Source organism: Acartia tonsa, chromosome 2 (genome assembly GCF_053477335.1).
Source record: "Acartia tonsa isolate MP-2025a chromosome 2, ASM5347733v1, whole genome shotgun sequence".
NCBI classification, from domain to species: domain Eukaryota; kingdom Metazoa; phylum Arthropoda; class Copepoda; order Calanoida; family Acartiidae; genus Acartia; species Acartia tonsa.
The window spans coordinates 52,782,985-52,799,728 of NC_137261.1; the positions used below are offsets into that span (position 1 = coordinate 52,782,985).

The 16,744-nt window shown below is 33.3% G+C and overlaps 1 protein-coding gene across 1 annotated transcript in view; it reads left to right on the forward strand.

The window, feature by feature from the left end:
- Positions 1-16,744, forward strand: part of LOC145312130 (lysosomal phospholipase A and acyltransferase-like) — a 138,560-nt gene that overhangs the window by 73,689 nt on the left and 48,127 nt on the right. The window contains exon 2 of the mRNA XM_080151275.1: positions 10,945-11,068. Within this exon, the coding sequence (XP_080007401.1) occupies positions 10,978-11,068 (91 nt within the window). The 5' untranslated portion in view covers positions 10,945-10,977. The remainder of the gene's footprint in view (positions 1-10,944; positions 11,069-16,744) is intronic.

Consider the following 16,744-nt stretch of genomic DNA (forward strand, 5'->3'; position numbering starts at 1 on the left):
ATGCCCCCTGCTATAACCTTAAATGTCCGCACCTAACATAGCAACAGTATAGTTCATGTTAATGTCTTTAATTATGACGCAGTGTTGAGCTGAGATTCAAACCTACGACTACCCGGCAAAGAGCGTAATAAATACTTAATAGGTTTTATAAATTGTACAAGCCTTTGCCAGGGATCTTTTGGGATAAGACAATGGATGCTAATTTGTAATAAATCCCCAATGAAGATATTCAAAATAATATATAAATAAAAATTATTGGTTTAAAAGTGTAGACACTATCAACCTATAAAAATTCAATAAAATTACCTTTAAGATAAAGTAGACATTCCAATGACCCCTCCTTTGCTGAGCATTTACACAAATAGTATTGGTTACTTGACACTACATAAAGTGATAAAAAGTGTTCGGGGAATTCAAAACATTTTCAAATGAAAACTTCATTCGATAAAGTTATGTTTCTCTAGTCATGGATAAGTGATAACAAAACAGTTTTATATTTTAAAATCCATGAAAGCGAAGCTAAAAAATTAGATAAGTTTGCAATCAACAGCTCGACTCTTTCATGCCTAAATCAAAGATCAAAGCTTTCCGATATGGACAGTCAGCCTATCCAATCAAAAATGAAGAAACATATAATATATTCCTAGCTTATATCCCCCCTTTTCTGACAAGCGGTTAATTTAGGGTCCTTTGTTGTGCATTGCCTATGAATTTTTAATAGCTTTTTTTCAGTTTTCAACAAATTTACAGGGTGGGGCAAATAAGACCGGACAAATTCTAACTTCTATAGAAATGAACATAAAATCGTCAATTTTAAAGATTTTATGGAATTTTAAAAAGTGGCAAGCAAAATAGGTATCAATAAAATCGCCGTCAGCCTAAATCACCGCCTCTACCCGCCTCCTCAACCGCCGGCAAGTCCAGGTCAAAATGTACCTGTCCAAGCTGGCGTAGTTCTCCTTGATAGTGGCAATGAGGGAGGTCTTTGTGGTATGGGCACGTCTATTGGTGCATGCTTCAAAGTAGCCCTAGGCCCAAAAGTCCATTGGATTAAGATCGGGCTGCTGGGAGGCCACATTTCCTTAGGAACGTGAGTAACCGCAGGATCCAAATTTGCCCAACTTTCAAGCTACCCTTATACACGGAGGCTCTTATTTGGACCACAGTTGAGCTAGAACGACGTTCTTTACCTTTTTGGAAATGGCATGAAGTTTCAGCTAGGGTTGTCAACGCAACCCATAGTCTATATGAGGTTTAAAGTTTAATATGGGTCCCTGGAGTCAAGAACCGAGAAATTTTCACGAATTTTCACTGTTTTTGACTTTTTTTACATCTAAAAATCTGCCCCGTTTCACTTTGCTGGAGTACTACGGCCAAGCCATTTCAGATAGAGAGCTCTAGTCTTTTCTAGTGTCTTACTTATGTATCTAACAGTATCCCCAGCAAGTTGCATAACTCTACCTCACCTACAGATAGGCTGAGGTCAGATTTAGTGGGCCCTAGTCGAGTATCCAGATTAAACCACCGGCGCAATTGGAATCTGCCTTGTTGAACATATGCGCGGCCAGCTCGTTGTACACGTCCATCTTCGTCCAAAGATTTTTTTTGTGCTAAAAAGTCATAACCTAAGCTTTTAATAGTGTGGTCAAACGTCCTGATTGGTCAAGTAGTTTTGGCGCTATGGCCGTTTAAAGTTTGTCCGGTCTTATTTGCCCCACCCTGTATTTACAATTTTGCTTCGACGTTTATGTATTTGTGTTCTGATTATTTAGTTCTAACACTAAATGTTAATGTTCGTTTGTCCTACCGTTTCAGAGCTTCGCTTTTATGGATGTTGTTATCCTTGTTTACTGAAATTTTACTAAAATTTATGAGAATGTTTATTCTCTTATATAAACTACGAGCCTATTTAAGTTTTTCTTTACAGGGAAGCTTTACATATGTCACGGGTTGGTTTTAGGCTTTCTAAAGTTTATATTTAGTCCGTGGGATGGTTTTAGGTTATTTTCATTTCCCCTATATACTTCTTTGGTTACAGAGCCGCTAGTTTACTAAAAAGTTCCAAACAAAGAGATTCTTAAAAGCAAATATTACATTAATGATACAAAGTTTTCAGTGGTTAATTTCTCTTGTACTTTTAAAACTTATGTACATTATCTGACTACTGGGTGAATATCATCCAGTTTTTGAGTGTGCAGAAATATGGGTTTGACTTTACCAATATTTGTTAGATATAGATCTTATAGTGTTTTATGGATAATATCAGGGATCTCAAGGGATAAGACAATGAGCGATAAATTGATGTTCAGTTCCAGTATTAGAGTAAAACACTAGAGGGAGAAAGGGTTAAATAGCTGTATCTCCCCATCTCAATCGTCTTGTGCAATTTTCCTATTGGGTCATTAAAAATCAACCAATGGTATCGCTTATATTAACACAGCTAAGTAGCAGAAAATTATTTAGAAGCATACGAAAGAGGTCTTTGAAAAATGAAGGGAGGTAGTTGTCTGTATATACATCTATACTATAGAGGTGGGTTCTATAAACAAAACTGTTATGGTATCGACAGCTGCAAATACGGTATCAACAACAAAAATCTGGCGCTAGACGTTCAGAAGTCATCTCACGGTATACGCAATCGTTGTAACATATCGCTGTTATGACGTCATCTCACATTGCTGTAGATTTCACAGTTGGATGAGGGAGATGAGCAGTATCTCACAGTATAAGCTATCAAAAGCTGTCAAAATTCTTGCTTTTGCAGACGAAAATAATGTAAACATAACAAAAAATCATGCATTGAAAGCATGTTTTATGATGAAAAAAAAGGGGCATTCCCAACCGATCTCTATGCAGGGTATGAAAAATTTAATTTAAAAAAATTTAAATATTTATTATAAAAATATTATTTTTTTTTAGATAAAATTTTTGATAGGTAATAGTAATTAAAAATTTTTTTTTTTTATTTTTGGAGAAAAAAGTATTGAAATGAAAAAAAAATTAGGTAATCTAAAAGTAAGTAAAAAAAATTTTTTCTGGGGGGGAGATTTCCTTTCCCCCCCTCCCTTCACATTTTCTGTACTTTGAAAAAAATAGGCTAAATTGACCAAAATTCAAAGACAACATTTGCTTAACATCCCATTTTTTGTAGTTTTGCTGTTGATTTTGTTGTTGATGACAGCTGCAGTATTGCAGTTCTATCACTGTACCATATTACCGTATTATCTCTCACAGTAATGTTTATAGAACGCACTGACACACAAAAATGGCTGCCCGAGGTACCGCAATGTGATAGAACTGTAATCACAGTTCCGACTTTAGAACCCACCTTAGATCTGTTCTCCCAGTACATCTTCTGCAAATTAAAATTATTAGTTGAAAAGTTTGGAGACACTGACTGTTTGAACCAACCAAGCAAGATCTATTAAAAGTAAACAAAAGACAATTAGTAGGATAAAGTGTTTATTAAACTTTGGGTACAAGTGTAATTTACAGCCCGATGTCCCCTTCCTCCCTGTATAATATTGAAGTAGGTGTAGGCAGAACCAAGGAAAGTGTTTTACAAGTGTATAAAAATTACACCACTTTCAGCAAAAATTTTGAATATGGGACACCCACTACAGTAGTTAAGAAGCTGTTACAGAATTGGAAAAGCTGTTACAATAGTGAAAGCTGTTAAAGTATTGAATTAGTTGTTACAGTATTGGAGAGGCTGTTGTTACAGTAGTGGAGAAGCTGTTGTTACAGTAGTGGAGATGCTGTTGTTACAGTAGTGGAGAAGCTGTTGTTACAGTAGTGGAGAAGCTGTTGTTACAGTAGTGAAGAAGCTGTTGTTACAGTAGTAGAGAAGCTGTTGTTACAGTAGTGGAGCAGCTGTTGTTACAGTAGTGGAGAAGCTGTTGTTACAGTAGTGGAGAAGCTGTTACAGAATTGGAGAAGCTGTTACAGAATTGGAGAAGCTGTTGTTACAGTAGTGGAGAAGCTGTTGTTACAGTAGTGGAGATGCTGTTACAGAATTGGAGAAGCTGTTGTTACAGTATTGGAGAAGCTGTTGTTATAGTAGTGGAGAAGCTGTTGTTACAGTAGTGGAGAAGCTGTTGTTTTAGTAGTGGAGAAGCTGTTGTTACAGTAGTGGAGAAGCTGTTACAGAATTGGAGAAGCTGTTGTTACAGTAGTGGAGAAGCTGTTGTTACAGTAGTGGAGCAGCTTTTACAGAATTGGAGAAGCTGTTGTTACATTAGTGGAAAAGCTGTTGTTACAGAATTGGAGAAGCTGTTGTTACAGTAGTGGAGAAGCTGTTGTTACAGTAGTGGACAAGCTGCTACAGTAGTGCAGATTCTGTTACAGAAACTGCTAATAAATAAAATTTGAAGAAGTTTAAGAGCTACACACTAAACAACTTTGTTTAAGAAAGTTGAAAGTATGGATGGGGGAAGCTTGACCTAAATAAAAACAAGTTTCATCATAAATTCTGATGACTGGCACTTTCAGCGCCCGAATTTGTACAGTACATCTCTCAACAATATTACAAATATTACAAGAGATTTCGAAGGTTTTTTGCAGGGAACTAAAAGGATGAGACAAAGGGTGATACATTTATGTAAATCCCTAATGATGATACACAAAATTACCCCTTCTGTAGATTAAAATTAGTGGTTGCTGCGTTAAGTTACTCAATGAACCAACAAATCAAATTTTAATTAGAGTCTCCAAAATTCTTAACTAATAAACGTTAATTAAAAAATTTAGGGACTAAAACAAACAGTATAATTTACCCTCCCTCATTGAATTATTTGTCCTTCTTTGTACTTTTTCAACTATTGTACACCCCCGAACTACTGATTATCTATCACTTTAATACTGTGTACACTGTACCACAGTGCCTTCGAATGTGCTTTGACTTTAGTGTCAGAACCTAAATTGGGACATAGTGCATTTCATTACCCTAGGTTAGGAAACTTCATTTCACTTTTCAATAAAATCTAAAATGCAGCGGTTTTTGAGAAAATTTTCACCCACTAGGAGTTACCGCATAATCATGACAAGAAAAGCAAAGATTATTTATTTAAAATTTTGAACAACTTTGCTTTTATGAAGTCAGTCATAAAACCTCTCTATATATGATTTATTTGAGGCTGAATTTCCGTGACCTTAGCAAAGCAATTGATAAAAATGGCCATTAATTAACTCACTTCAGGAGTGGTTTTATGAAGAACTTTATAAAAGCAAAGTTGTTCAAAATTTTAAATAAAAAATCTTTGCTTTTCTTGTCATGATTATGCGGTAACTCCTAGTGGGTGAAAATTGAACTTAAAATTTTCAAACTTAATTTTCTCAAAAACCGCTGCATTTTAGATTTTATTGAAAAGTGAAATGAAGTTACCTAACCTAGGGTAATGAAATGAACTATGTCCCAATTTAGGTTCTGACACAAAAGTCAAAGCACCTTTATTTGCACTGTGTGTACAGGGGGGTTACTAAATAAACGAGCATACTTTATTGTATAATCATCTAAGAAGTAAAAAAAGTAAGTTATTGGAAAAGTGATAAATGTATGATTTGTATCACGTAAAAAGATGTATAGAATAGTTATTTATAACATCGTATTATAGACAGCTCTCGCGGATAGTAAAACGAAAACTTATATGATTGATTAAAATTTTTATTGGCCCTAGTTCCAATAAATATTAATCGGTTTCAAAGTCAAATTAACTGGAAATTAAATAACTTAAATTACAAAATAAAAAGTAAATCAGTTTTTAACATGTTGTAGTGTTAACTAATTTTCTGCCTGATTTCTTGCATTATTTTTATTAGCGAAGCTACTCTATATCTCACCTTGTCTGTCTATACGTCTGTCAGGCCATAACCCTTTGAGCTAATTAAGAAATACATGAGTAGATTCACTTCACCAATCCACCTATTTTTATAAAAAATCATAGGGAATAGTCCTTTTCGTAACATCGCCCCATAAGGGGCGATTCGTCGTATTTTTAAAATGGCTTTTTATAGGTTATTTTAGGTTAGGTTAGGTTATATTGGGTTAGGTGATTGCCCCACGGGGTTAGATAATTGGCCCCGTAGGGTTAGAGCCCCCCCACATGGCTAGAAATAGGAGAAAAGCTACTGTGAAAAATACGAAGAATTGCCCCATAAGGTGCGATGTTACGAAAGGGACTATACCAAAATCACTTGGCCCGCCAGTCTGACTGTCATGCTCTAAAGAGCTCTAAGGTTTTAAATAGCTGTATGTTCTCGGGGTTGGGACCTTGCGCCGACTTTCAATTGAGTCTTTGAATATCAGCATACAGCGTCGGAAATATTAGCACATCCAAGTCGCTATGAAAGAGCAGAAAGCAATTTGCTAGCAGACAAAAACAATTTCCTCAACTGGAACTATGTAATTGTCTGGGTAATTTATCTATACTTATACATTTATTGGCTAGATTTTGTTGTAAAGATTCTGCTTCGCTATTCATGCATGCTTTCATACTTGTTTATTTTTCTCTGCCACTTGAAAAGTTTGAAGAAGAAAAAGTTTTGGTTTTATGACAAAACTGTTAGAGCCAACATTTTAGGTAATATTGGGTTTTTACAATGTAGCTAAATCAAAAATAAAAGGTTTCACTTGTTTGCTCTCTTCTAAAACTTTCTACTAGCTAGTATAGATGTTGTCTACTTCATATAAATACATGGAAACGTTTAAATTAAACTTTTATATCCCCTAGATGCTAGGTACTTGTTTTTTTGCTTTCTATTTTTTTTTATTTATTTGCAATTCACTAAATCACATTTTGCTGTATATACAAATTTATAATAGTTATTTATTGTAACGTAATATAGAGAGTTTCTGTAGATATAATAACATGAAAAATTATTAATTTAAAAACAGGTTTGTTAGCCCCGAGGGGTCAAAGGCCCGGTCTAACAAAACTGGTATTAATTTTATGATTTTTATTGTATTATTCGTGGAAAACTGCAATACATGATTTTTCAGTATGGCTTACAACCGATTCTAATCCACTGGATATTATTCGTTTTCGAAGCCATACTGAAAAAATCTTAGCATTGGTTAATAAAAGACAAAAAATCTTGAATAACTTAACTCGAAGATTAATCTGCATCAAATTTCTATTTTTGCATGTTGTCATATTTGTTGTGATTATCATATGTGAATGAAAATAGTTTATATAATATTTTTATCATTGATTATATAAATCTAATAGTTTTTAATCTGGCCTGATCCAGGGAGTTTTAGGGATAAGACAATAAAACATATCAGATGATGAAAAACAAAATTTCTCTTTTGACATTGATAGATTGAAACAAACTGAGGTGGATTCTTAAAAAGATTAAACTAATCGCTTAGTGGGGCAAAATTGTTTTCGTGAAAAATCCTCCAAAATCACATGTGATTTTGGTGGATTTTTTTTAAGAATCCACCTCTGATAAAGATTTTATAAAGTATCCATTTTTTTGAGCCAACAAATGAGATAACATGATTATAAAACTTTGGGTAACAATATCCCCTCCCTCCCGGCTGGGTCTGAATCTGAATGAAACTGGCTTTTAAAAAAAATTATATAAGCATAATTATAAATGTTTCTACTTACATAATACGAACAAATTTAGAATTGAGAAAAACGATTTGATAAATGATTGCTTAGGCTTTTATAAAATCTCATTAACATTTTTGGTTAAAAAAAGAATGCTAAAGTGTTATACAGTTTAAATACAGAAATATTTGCGAAAATGTAATTATAGGAGTTTTAGGAAAGTAAAAAATATGATTTGGTAGAATATTAAAAATTGCAGGATTTTAATTTTTGATCTGCCATTAGAGTAAAACACTAGAGGGAGAAAGGGTTAAATAACTGTATCTCCCCATCGTAATCGTCTTGTCCATCCTTCCTATTAAGTAATTGAAAATCAACCAATGGTATCGCTTATATTAACACAGCTATGTAGCAGAAAATTATTTAGAAGCAGACGAAAGAGGTCTTTGAAAAATGAAGGGAGGTAGTGGTCTGTGTATACATCTATACCATGGATCTGTTGATCTCTCCAAAAATTTACATAAAGTCCTTCTTCTCGGTTAAATTTCCATCATTGTAGTTCACTAGTTGCTTCGTGTCTAGCCTCTAGAGGAAGGCGGGGGGGGGGGGGGGGGAGGTCAGGAAAATAGCCTAAAACCGCTCCAAGATATTTATAAACCTTCACCAATTCGGACCAGCAATTTCTGAGATTTCAAACTTCAGACAAAAAAAACTTATTACTTTGTAATATTACTAGAGACCTCTAGGGGCCCTTGTGGAAGGGGGAGTTGAATTCAATAACCTTTTTTTTGGAGGGGGGGAGGGGGAAGTTGACCACCTCCCCCCTTTTGAACATGAGTTTAAAAAAACAATTTATTGACGGAGTTGGGAATTTTTGTATGGGCGATTTCTCTTGGGAGGGTGGTGATACCCTCCAACAAAATATTTATAAACCTTCCCAGGACCTATAAGAACCTACCCTGTAATGGAGAACCATACCAGTTCAGCCGTTTGCAAGATCCTTCAGTAAAGACAGACATACCTACAGCAGACAAAGATCCGGTTACTTTATATCATTAGATACATATACATATTTAGTCTACAATAGAAAATTTTTTAGAAGCTAGTTTTTAATGCAGATTAAGCAAAACAAAATAAAACAAGGATGACAACATCCATAAAAGCGAAGCATTGAAACGGTAGGACAAACGGACATTAATACTTGTATAGTGTCTGAACTGAATAATCAGAATATAAAAGTATAAGATTCGAAGCAAAATTGTAAGTAAATTTGTTGAAAAACTGCTTGATACAGGATAATGTTTATGGACATACTTACATCTTTAGGGCTTGATTATAGAGTTGCTTCGCTTAAAATATTGTTCTTTGTTGTCCCAGGAATCAATATACCAAATATCAGATCAAACGGATAATTAGATCATATAAAAATTTGTTGTTAAAAAAGTAGAAGAATCAACATGTTTAAAATAGACGTACGGACATTCTGGTAATGATTATAGAGTTGCTACGCTTTCTAAATCGTACCTAACTATTACAGGAATTACCATGCAAAGTTTGAAATCGATAGGACAATTCTAACATGCCTAAATTAACGAAAAAAGCTATTTAAAAAAGTAAAAAAAATCAACATGTTTAAAATGGACGTACGGACATTTTGGTAATGATTATAGAGTTGCTACGCTTTCTAAATCGTACCTAACTACTACAGAAATAACCATGCAAAGTTTAAAATCGATAGGACAATTCTAACATGCTTAAATTAACGAATAAAAGCTAACTATCTCGGACGGACGTACGGACGGACGGACGGACGTACGGACGGACCGACCCTAATTATAGAAAAGCTTCGCTTTTAAAAACATTTCTCCTGTATATGATCAGTTTAAATTTGAACGCATGATCAGTCAGACATACAATATTATACATATATCAACATTTTAACATAAAATAAGTGAAACAAGAATTTTTTTTTGTACAGTTTTTTTGTTTTTTTGTTAGTTATTTTTTATAACAAGGATGACAGCAACCATAAAATGAAGCTCTAAAATTAGTCGGTAGGACAAACTAAAATTAACACTTGTAGAGTGGAAATTAATAAGCAGATTATTACTTTAAAAGTTTAAATTAGTTGCAAATTGCGTAAATAAATGATACTGTTTAAGGATATTCTTATATTTTTATGACTTGAATATTAATTTGTATGTCTAAACAAAATTCATGATACTGTAAAAGGACATACTTACTTTTATGACTTGATTATAGAGATGAATTGCTTGGATCAATGTTTCTAAAATAAGAAAAATAATGTAATAATTGTATCATACACAAAATTATTGTTTAAAAAGTTAAACATCAGCCTCTTTTAAATGGACGTAAGGACTTTTTAGTAATGGTTATATAGTTGCAGTGCTTTCTATATCGTACCTAGCTATTACAAGAAACATCATGCAAAGTTTGAAAAAGAAAAAACAATTCTAACAAGTCTAAATTAACGATATAAGTAACAATCATAAGATTAAAACTAATTTTTTTTAGCCGGTGACTTCGTCACCTCGGGGCTAAAAAAACTAGTTTTAATCTCATAATTGTACATTCTATATCCGCGGAAAGGCGTTTATAATACGATGCGAGAAATAACTATTAAATATCAAATATTCAACAATTTAGAATTATGGGGAAAAAATCGTCGAATAAATTTTGTAAATCTTCGAAAGGAATAAAATCATATTTTTTGGTTAGTTTATTGAATTTTAAATGGTTTTAATGAAATCTAACTGTATAACATACAAGAGGCTGAGCCCCTAGCATCTAAGGGGAGCGAGTGCGATAATTGTAATTTATTATATTATAGGCAGCTGATATTCAAAACATATAAGATTAGATATAAGTTTCAAAAGCCCCAAGGGACCAAAGTCCTGGACTAACAAAACTGGTCTCAATTTATAATTTATATTTCAGTTTCAAAGCCATACTTAAAAAAAATCTTACCAATCCCAAGAATCAAATTTAAATAAAGTTGTAGTGTTAAACTATTCAGGGACTTATGTGATGCTTCTCAAAAAGGGAGATCACAATCAGAATAAATCTTAATGAAATAACACAATCCTTACTACTTTATATAATATACTAGCGGCTACGCCCCTAGAGGCCTCTAGTTGTACTTTAATTGTTTTTTTTTATACTTTAAATATGTCTATGTTTTTTTGTGATTTCTCTTGGGGAGAGTGGTAGTACCCTCCTCCAAAATAGATATAAACCTTCCCGGGATTATGAGAAGCTATCTTGTTAAGGAGAACCCGATCAGTTCAGCAGTTAGGGAGATCCTTCGGTTCAAACAAACAGACAGACAAACACACATTTTGTTACTTTATTATAAGGATTATTTTTCAGATTTTTGCATAATTTAACTATTGTTAAAAAAATGAGAGGTAGATTGGGAATATCAAGAATGTTATTGTGCCTTTGCATTTTAGTATGCATGCAAACAGTACATACATCGTTTTTTCATTCAGGTAAGCAAAAACAATTAAAAGCCAATTTTTAAAGGCGAATCTTTTCTATGATTACCAATGGGGGGTAGGTCTCTTCATAACGGTTAACTCATTTCGTTAATTTAGACTGTTAGAATTGTTCTATTGATATCAAACTTTGCATGGTGATTCCTATAACAGTTATGTAGTAATTATATCAGCATCAGATATATCGATATCAAGTCAGTTCCGATATTTAGACTGGTATAATGAATGGTCCGATTTTGAACAAATTAATCTAATATTAATGATTTTTAAATTCACGAAACCTTTCTTTAATGTCTTTAACTAAAAAATGCTCTATTTACATTACCCCATATTTCTAAATTCCAAAATACTACCACACAAATATCACAATAAAGTTTTTATCTATGAAATGATATTTATTAGAGAAAAAAATTGTTAAAACCCGCCGTCTGCTAGAAATTAAGTTTGTTGATACTCATCTGCTATATTCAAAACCAACTCAGCGAGTTAGTGGCAATGATGCGCTAGTACCCAGAGTCAGTCAGAACCTGCTAAATTCTTGCACATTTCCTTTAAGCCAGTAGCCAAAGTCTGAGACTCCTAAAAAATGAATATTCGATCCATTGTCCCCACCCTTACTTTCTGCCTCAGTTTACTTTTATAAAAAGATCATTCACTCTATTTAAAATCCTGTTATATATAATTATGTAAAGTTTTTTGTTCAGTTTATAATTTTTATAACTGCTCAATAGATGTATTACTCAAAATACCCTTTTTCGAATTTTTTTCTTCTGCTAACCTAAACAGTTACTTTAGGAGCCTAGAAATACATGTACAAAATTTCAGCTCTCTATCTCTACTGGCGACCTAGCGCCAGGCATATAAAATATCAACAGATAACGGTAGCACAGCGGTTTTAACAATATCTCAGCAATGTGCAGGTTTTAAGCTCTTCTGCATATTTCAATTTAAACACATAAGGACAAAGATATATTATCCCAAAAATCTTTTGTCAAAGTCTAATCTACACCTAGCGCCAGTCAGTTTTCTAAAATCATGCATTTTATATCTGTGAAAATAGAAATCGCCAGCGCTAGGTGTAGAGTAGACTTTGACAAAAGATTTTTGGGATATTATATATATCTTTGGCTTTATGTGTTTGAGTTGAAATATGCAGAACACCTAAGTTCATCTTCCAAGCCATTCTCTAAGCATTTTAATTTTTTTTATGAAATAACGGGATTTCAAAACTGTACTTTGAAAAGGCCTAAAAAATATCTTTTTTTGTCACTTTTTTCACTGCTTATAGTTACAACTTATTAAGATATCATTCTCAGTTTTAAAAAAAATCGGTGCCTCCAGCACCAAAACCGGCAGTTAAACTTCTTTGCATCTACTTGCCCCCCTCTTCGGCCAACAGTAGTTATATCAAAAAGTAAAAGAGATATCAACACACAGAAAGAAAACTTTTTAAATAAGTAACCATTACACATTTTGGTACTTTCCTTCTAGGGGCTTGTTTGGCAAAAGACCCCCTAAAACTAAAAATATGAGTTCTGAGCTGGATCTTTCAAATGATTTAAAGATCCAGCTCTGGACTTATTTTTAAAGATATTAACCTATTTTTTTTTGAGAAAACTTTTTTCCCATAACCGAATTACTCAGTAACCTATACAGATTTCACTTTGGGACTTTCCTTTGATTACAGATACCCTTGATGACAGGGGTGCAGCCCCTAGTAATATGTATAAATTTTTTTTAAATTTTGCTAAAATAGTGGACCAACAGATCTATAGTATAGATGTATATATTAGACAACTACCTCCCTTCATTTTTCAAAGACCTCTTTTGTCTGCTTCTAAATTATTTTCTGCTTCTTGGCTGTGTAATATAAGCGATACCATTGGTTGATTTTCAATGACCCAATAGGAAGGTTGCATAAGACGGTTGTGATGGGGAGATACAGTTATTTAACCCTTTCTCCCTCTAGTGTTTTACTCTAATGGTGAACCCATGTATTTTAAAATATTTTTATTCATGACATAATTTATATCTTTAATCTTCCAGCTTAAATAGAACATAATATCAAGATTATATAAAAAATTATATGTAGAATGTGTAAATTATAGAGCTTTTTTATTCAGACTAAGTCTATGCATAATTCAAATAGCGATACTACTCTGTAATTCACTTTGTCTGCTCATCCGTCGCGTCCGTCAGTCCGTACAGTATGAGGGGATACATGATTTTCTCTAATGCTATTTATATATAGTGCTCAAATTTTCGGTGAAGATACCCCTAACCAAGCATACAACTTACATGGTCCGTCGGCCTGTCGGCCATGCTACTGTTTAAAAATACAAAATATTTATTTCATGAAAGGTTTCGTGATTTTCTAATACTAATTTCTACACAATGTTTCTTTCTCTTTTTTATGACCATTAAACATCTGATCCATAACTTTTTTTCATTTATTTAACTAGTTTTCTTGTGCTTAGCTACTATTGATGTTGTAATCCTTGTTTAATGTATTTTTTGACTCAAATTAAAATCATACTTCATAACTTTTGAGCAAACAAGATATATTATGTTTTTTTCACATTTTCCTTTATTACACTTCTATTAATCCTGTTATAAAAGCACCAGGATGTCTGTGTGTGCGTAGAGAATGATCTCACTAACCTCTAAACTGATAGGGTTCTCCTGTGCATTAAAGCTTGGAGATGCGATCCTCAATTTTCAAATTCTTTGAACGTACATATGAGACTTTTACAGAAATGCTTCGCATCCACAACTATCTATCTATGCTTGATATAAAGTCAACACTTTATAGAGCATATTATGAATATTTGATTGACGCGTGCCCCGCAATTATCTAGTAGCACTCAGGGGCAAGACACAATTACTTTAGCTAGGCCCAAGGCATTATTTGTATCAATTTATGCATTCATAGGCCTATCTTTACCTATATGACACCATATATGGGTAACGCTAGCCTATTCATGGTAATCTGTATGTGATTTGCTAATAGTATATGTTTATTAAAGATATTATGTTTATAGTTAATGTAATCATATAAACAACCAGTACAAGTATGTATGCCTACAACCATGCCTAATTTACGTCACATATTAACACACAGATATTTAAGTGCACAGACAAACACTAAAGTCCTGGTCCAGAGCTAATGTTATAGCATGTACCTCTTGAATTTATTCAGTTATTTATTAACTCTCCTACCATCAACTTCTCTTTCTGGCTTTAAAAGGTAATGACTTAGTTGTTTGGCATGCATTGTAGTTTAAATTTAGGCCCCTTAGTACTTAGCATGAATTGAGCTCAGGCCTTATGTTAGAACTCTAACACTTAGCACAATTCACTGCTTGGGACTTAGGGCACATTTCTGTCCTACTCTACTTATAATTTTAACACTTATCCTGTAAATATTTTCATACTTAATCTATGCACTTGTAATATAAATACACTTTATAAAAACATTTTCCTTCCTTAATACTAACTATACTTGTATAATTCTGATCGAATATCAAAACCAACCATTTATTCTTAGGTTAAAGCAACATAATACTTCGCGTGGGTCTTTTGTTGAGCTTCCACCAGCTCAACCAAATTCGTATTATACTTGTGAGAATAAAGGGTTAAGCATTCTAAACAAACGAACCGACGATGAGAATGTCTATGTGTATTGCATTAAAATTAGGTTTTAGTAGTACTCATAGAAGAGCGGTCTCCATACCTAAATATGGACAAACGCCCCATTCGCACACACAATGGTGCAACTTACCGGTTGTATCTTAAAGAATTTTACTTCATAAATTTTTTTTCTTTTTTTCTTACCGTACCCGAACCGCCTAAGGCAGGTATTTTTACCAAAATCGAATAATTGTAGTTATGGCAAAATCAAATTTTCCAAAACCTGTGTAACTATTTGAGAGCAAGGTTAGGACTATGAGGCGTTTGAAGAGATAGGGACTGAAAGGCACGACACAAATGCAATTGAGAGCCTCGTGTACGAGCAGTTGCACTAGCTGACACTCTAGAGGCCCTAGAGAATGCTAGCATATTTGTGGCCATTGGTCGCCGCCCTATAAGGACACTCGCACTGGTTGACACTCTAGAGGCCCTAGAGAATACCAGCACACCGGCACCTCCATGTCCGCCTCTCTTTAGTAAAACACTTGGGTTGGAATAATCTATGATTGAGCTATGTGCAAAATTTTGATTTCTGGACTTAGTCAGAATTTTGAAATTTAGGAGTTGTGCTAGGTGGCGGAGTATATATATAAATCTTCGGACTTAGTATGACTTTTACTTATTCGAAAGTTCTCTAAGTGTTGAAATACTTGAATCTTTGATACTTAAACCAGAACTTATTAAGAATCAAGCATGGAGTAACTTTTCATTTATAAGCTATCAAAATATTATTTGTAAAGGACCATTTTGAACTGTCTTATTAAATGAAAACTTAGGAGCAAATCTTATAGAACACGGGAAACGCTGTTAGTTGGGATACATATTGTCTTTGGAGCCATGTTTCTGAAACAATATGCCGAAAGCAGTTAGTACTCTTGAGTCGTAGTAAAGGGCCAAAAGATTATTACAAACTTGTAGCATTTATACTCAAGTTAAACTGTACTAATACTTTGGTGCCGTTAGAACCGATTTTCTGAGATTTGCACTTACTTATACATGCCTAGGACTTATATTCCTAATGTAATTCTGATTTATATGCGGATGTATCAAAATAACTATTGCCTCCAAAATTTTGAGTTAAACAAAATATTTCAAAGTCTCAAAGATATTCTCAACATCGATCGGTTGGAATGATATAAGTATAAACAAATTACTGTATGCAATCAGCAATAATCCCAGAGATTTCCTGATGCTCTGAGCAAAATACTCCACTTTTGGACTTAGCACCGTTCTATTTCTTTTGTTACAGAGAGAATTTCGAATCTCTGGACTTATAGTAATTTTTATGAAATTGTGAACTTGGTTGGAAATTTACCAAAATTCGGACTTGTAATAATTGCGATTTTTCCAACTAGATTAACAAATTTCATTTTCCACACTTAAGAGAAAATTTTGTTTTAGAGTATTTCTGTCTTAGCCAAAATATTCCAATTATGGACTTAGAGAGATTCTATTTCTTTTGGTGAAGGATAATTCTAACACTCTAATACTTCATGATTTTAAAATCCTTAACTTAGCGAGATTTGCATTTAGTCAAAATACTCCAACAGTGGACTTAGAGTGATTCTATTTCTTTTGACTTATAGGCAATCTCTAAAGTAGCTTTGTGAATGAACTGTTAGGAAATTTCATCTCGGACAAAATATTCCACGTCTGGACTTAGAGTAATTCTATTTCTTTTGTCTCAGGATAAATTCACTAGTTTTGTACTTAGCATAATTTCATTGAAAAGTTTTGGACTTAGTCAAAATTCACTAATTTTGTACTTAGTATAATTTCATTGAAAAGAAATTTTTTTTGGACTCAGTCAAAATTCACTAACTTTGTACTTAGGATAATTTCAATAAGAAAATTTTTTTTTGACTTAGTCAAATTTATTAATTTTGCACTTAAGATATTTTCAGAATTTTTTTTTCCTAAGCAAAAAATTTATTGATTTTGTACTTAGAATAATTTCATTAGAAACTTTTTGGACTTAGT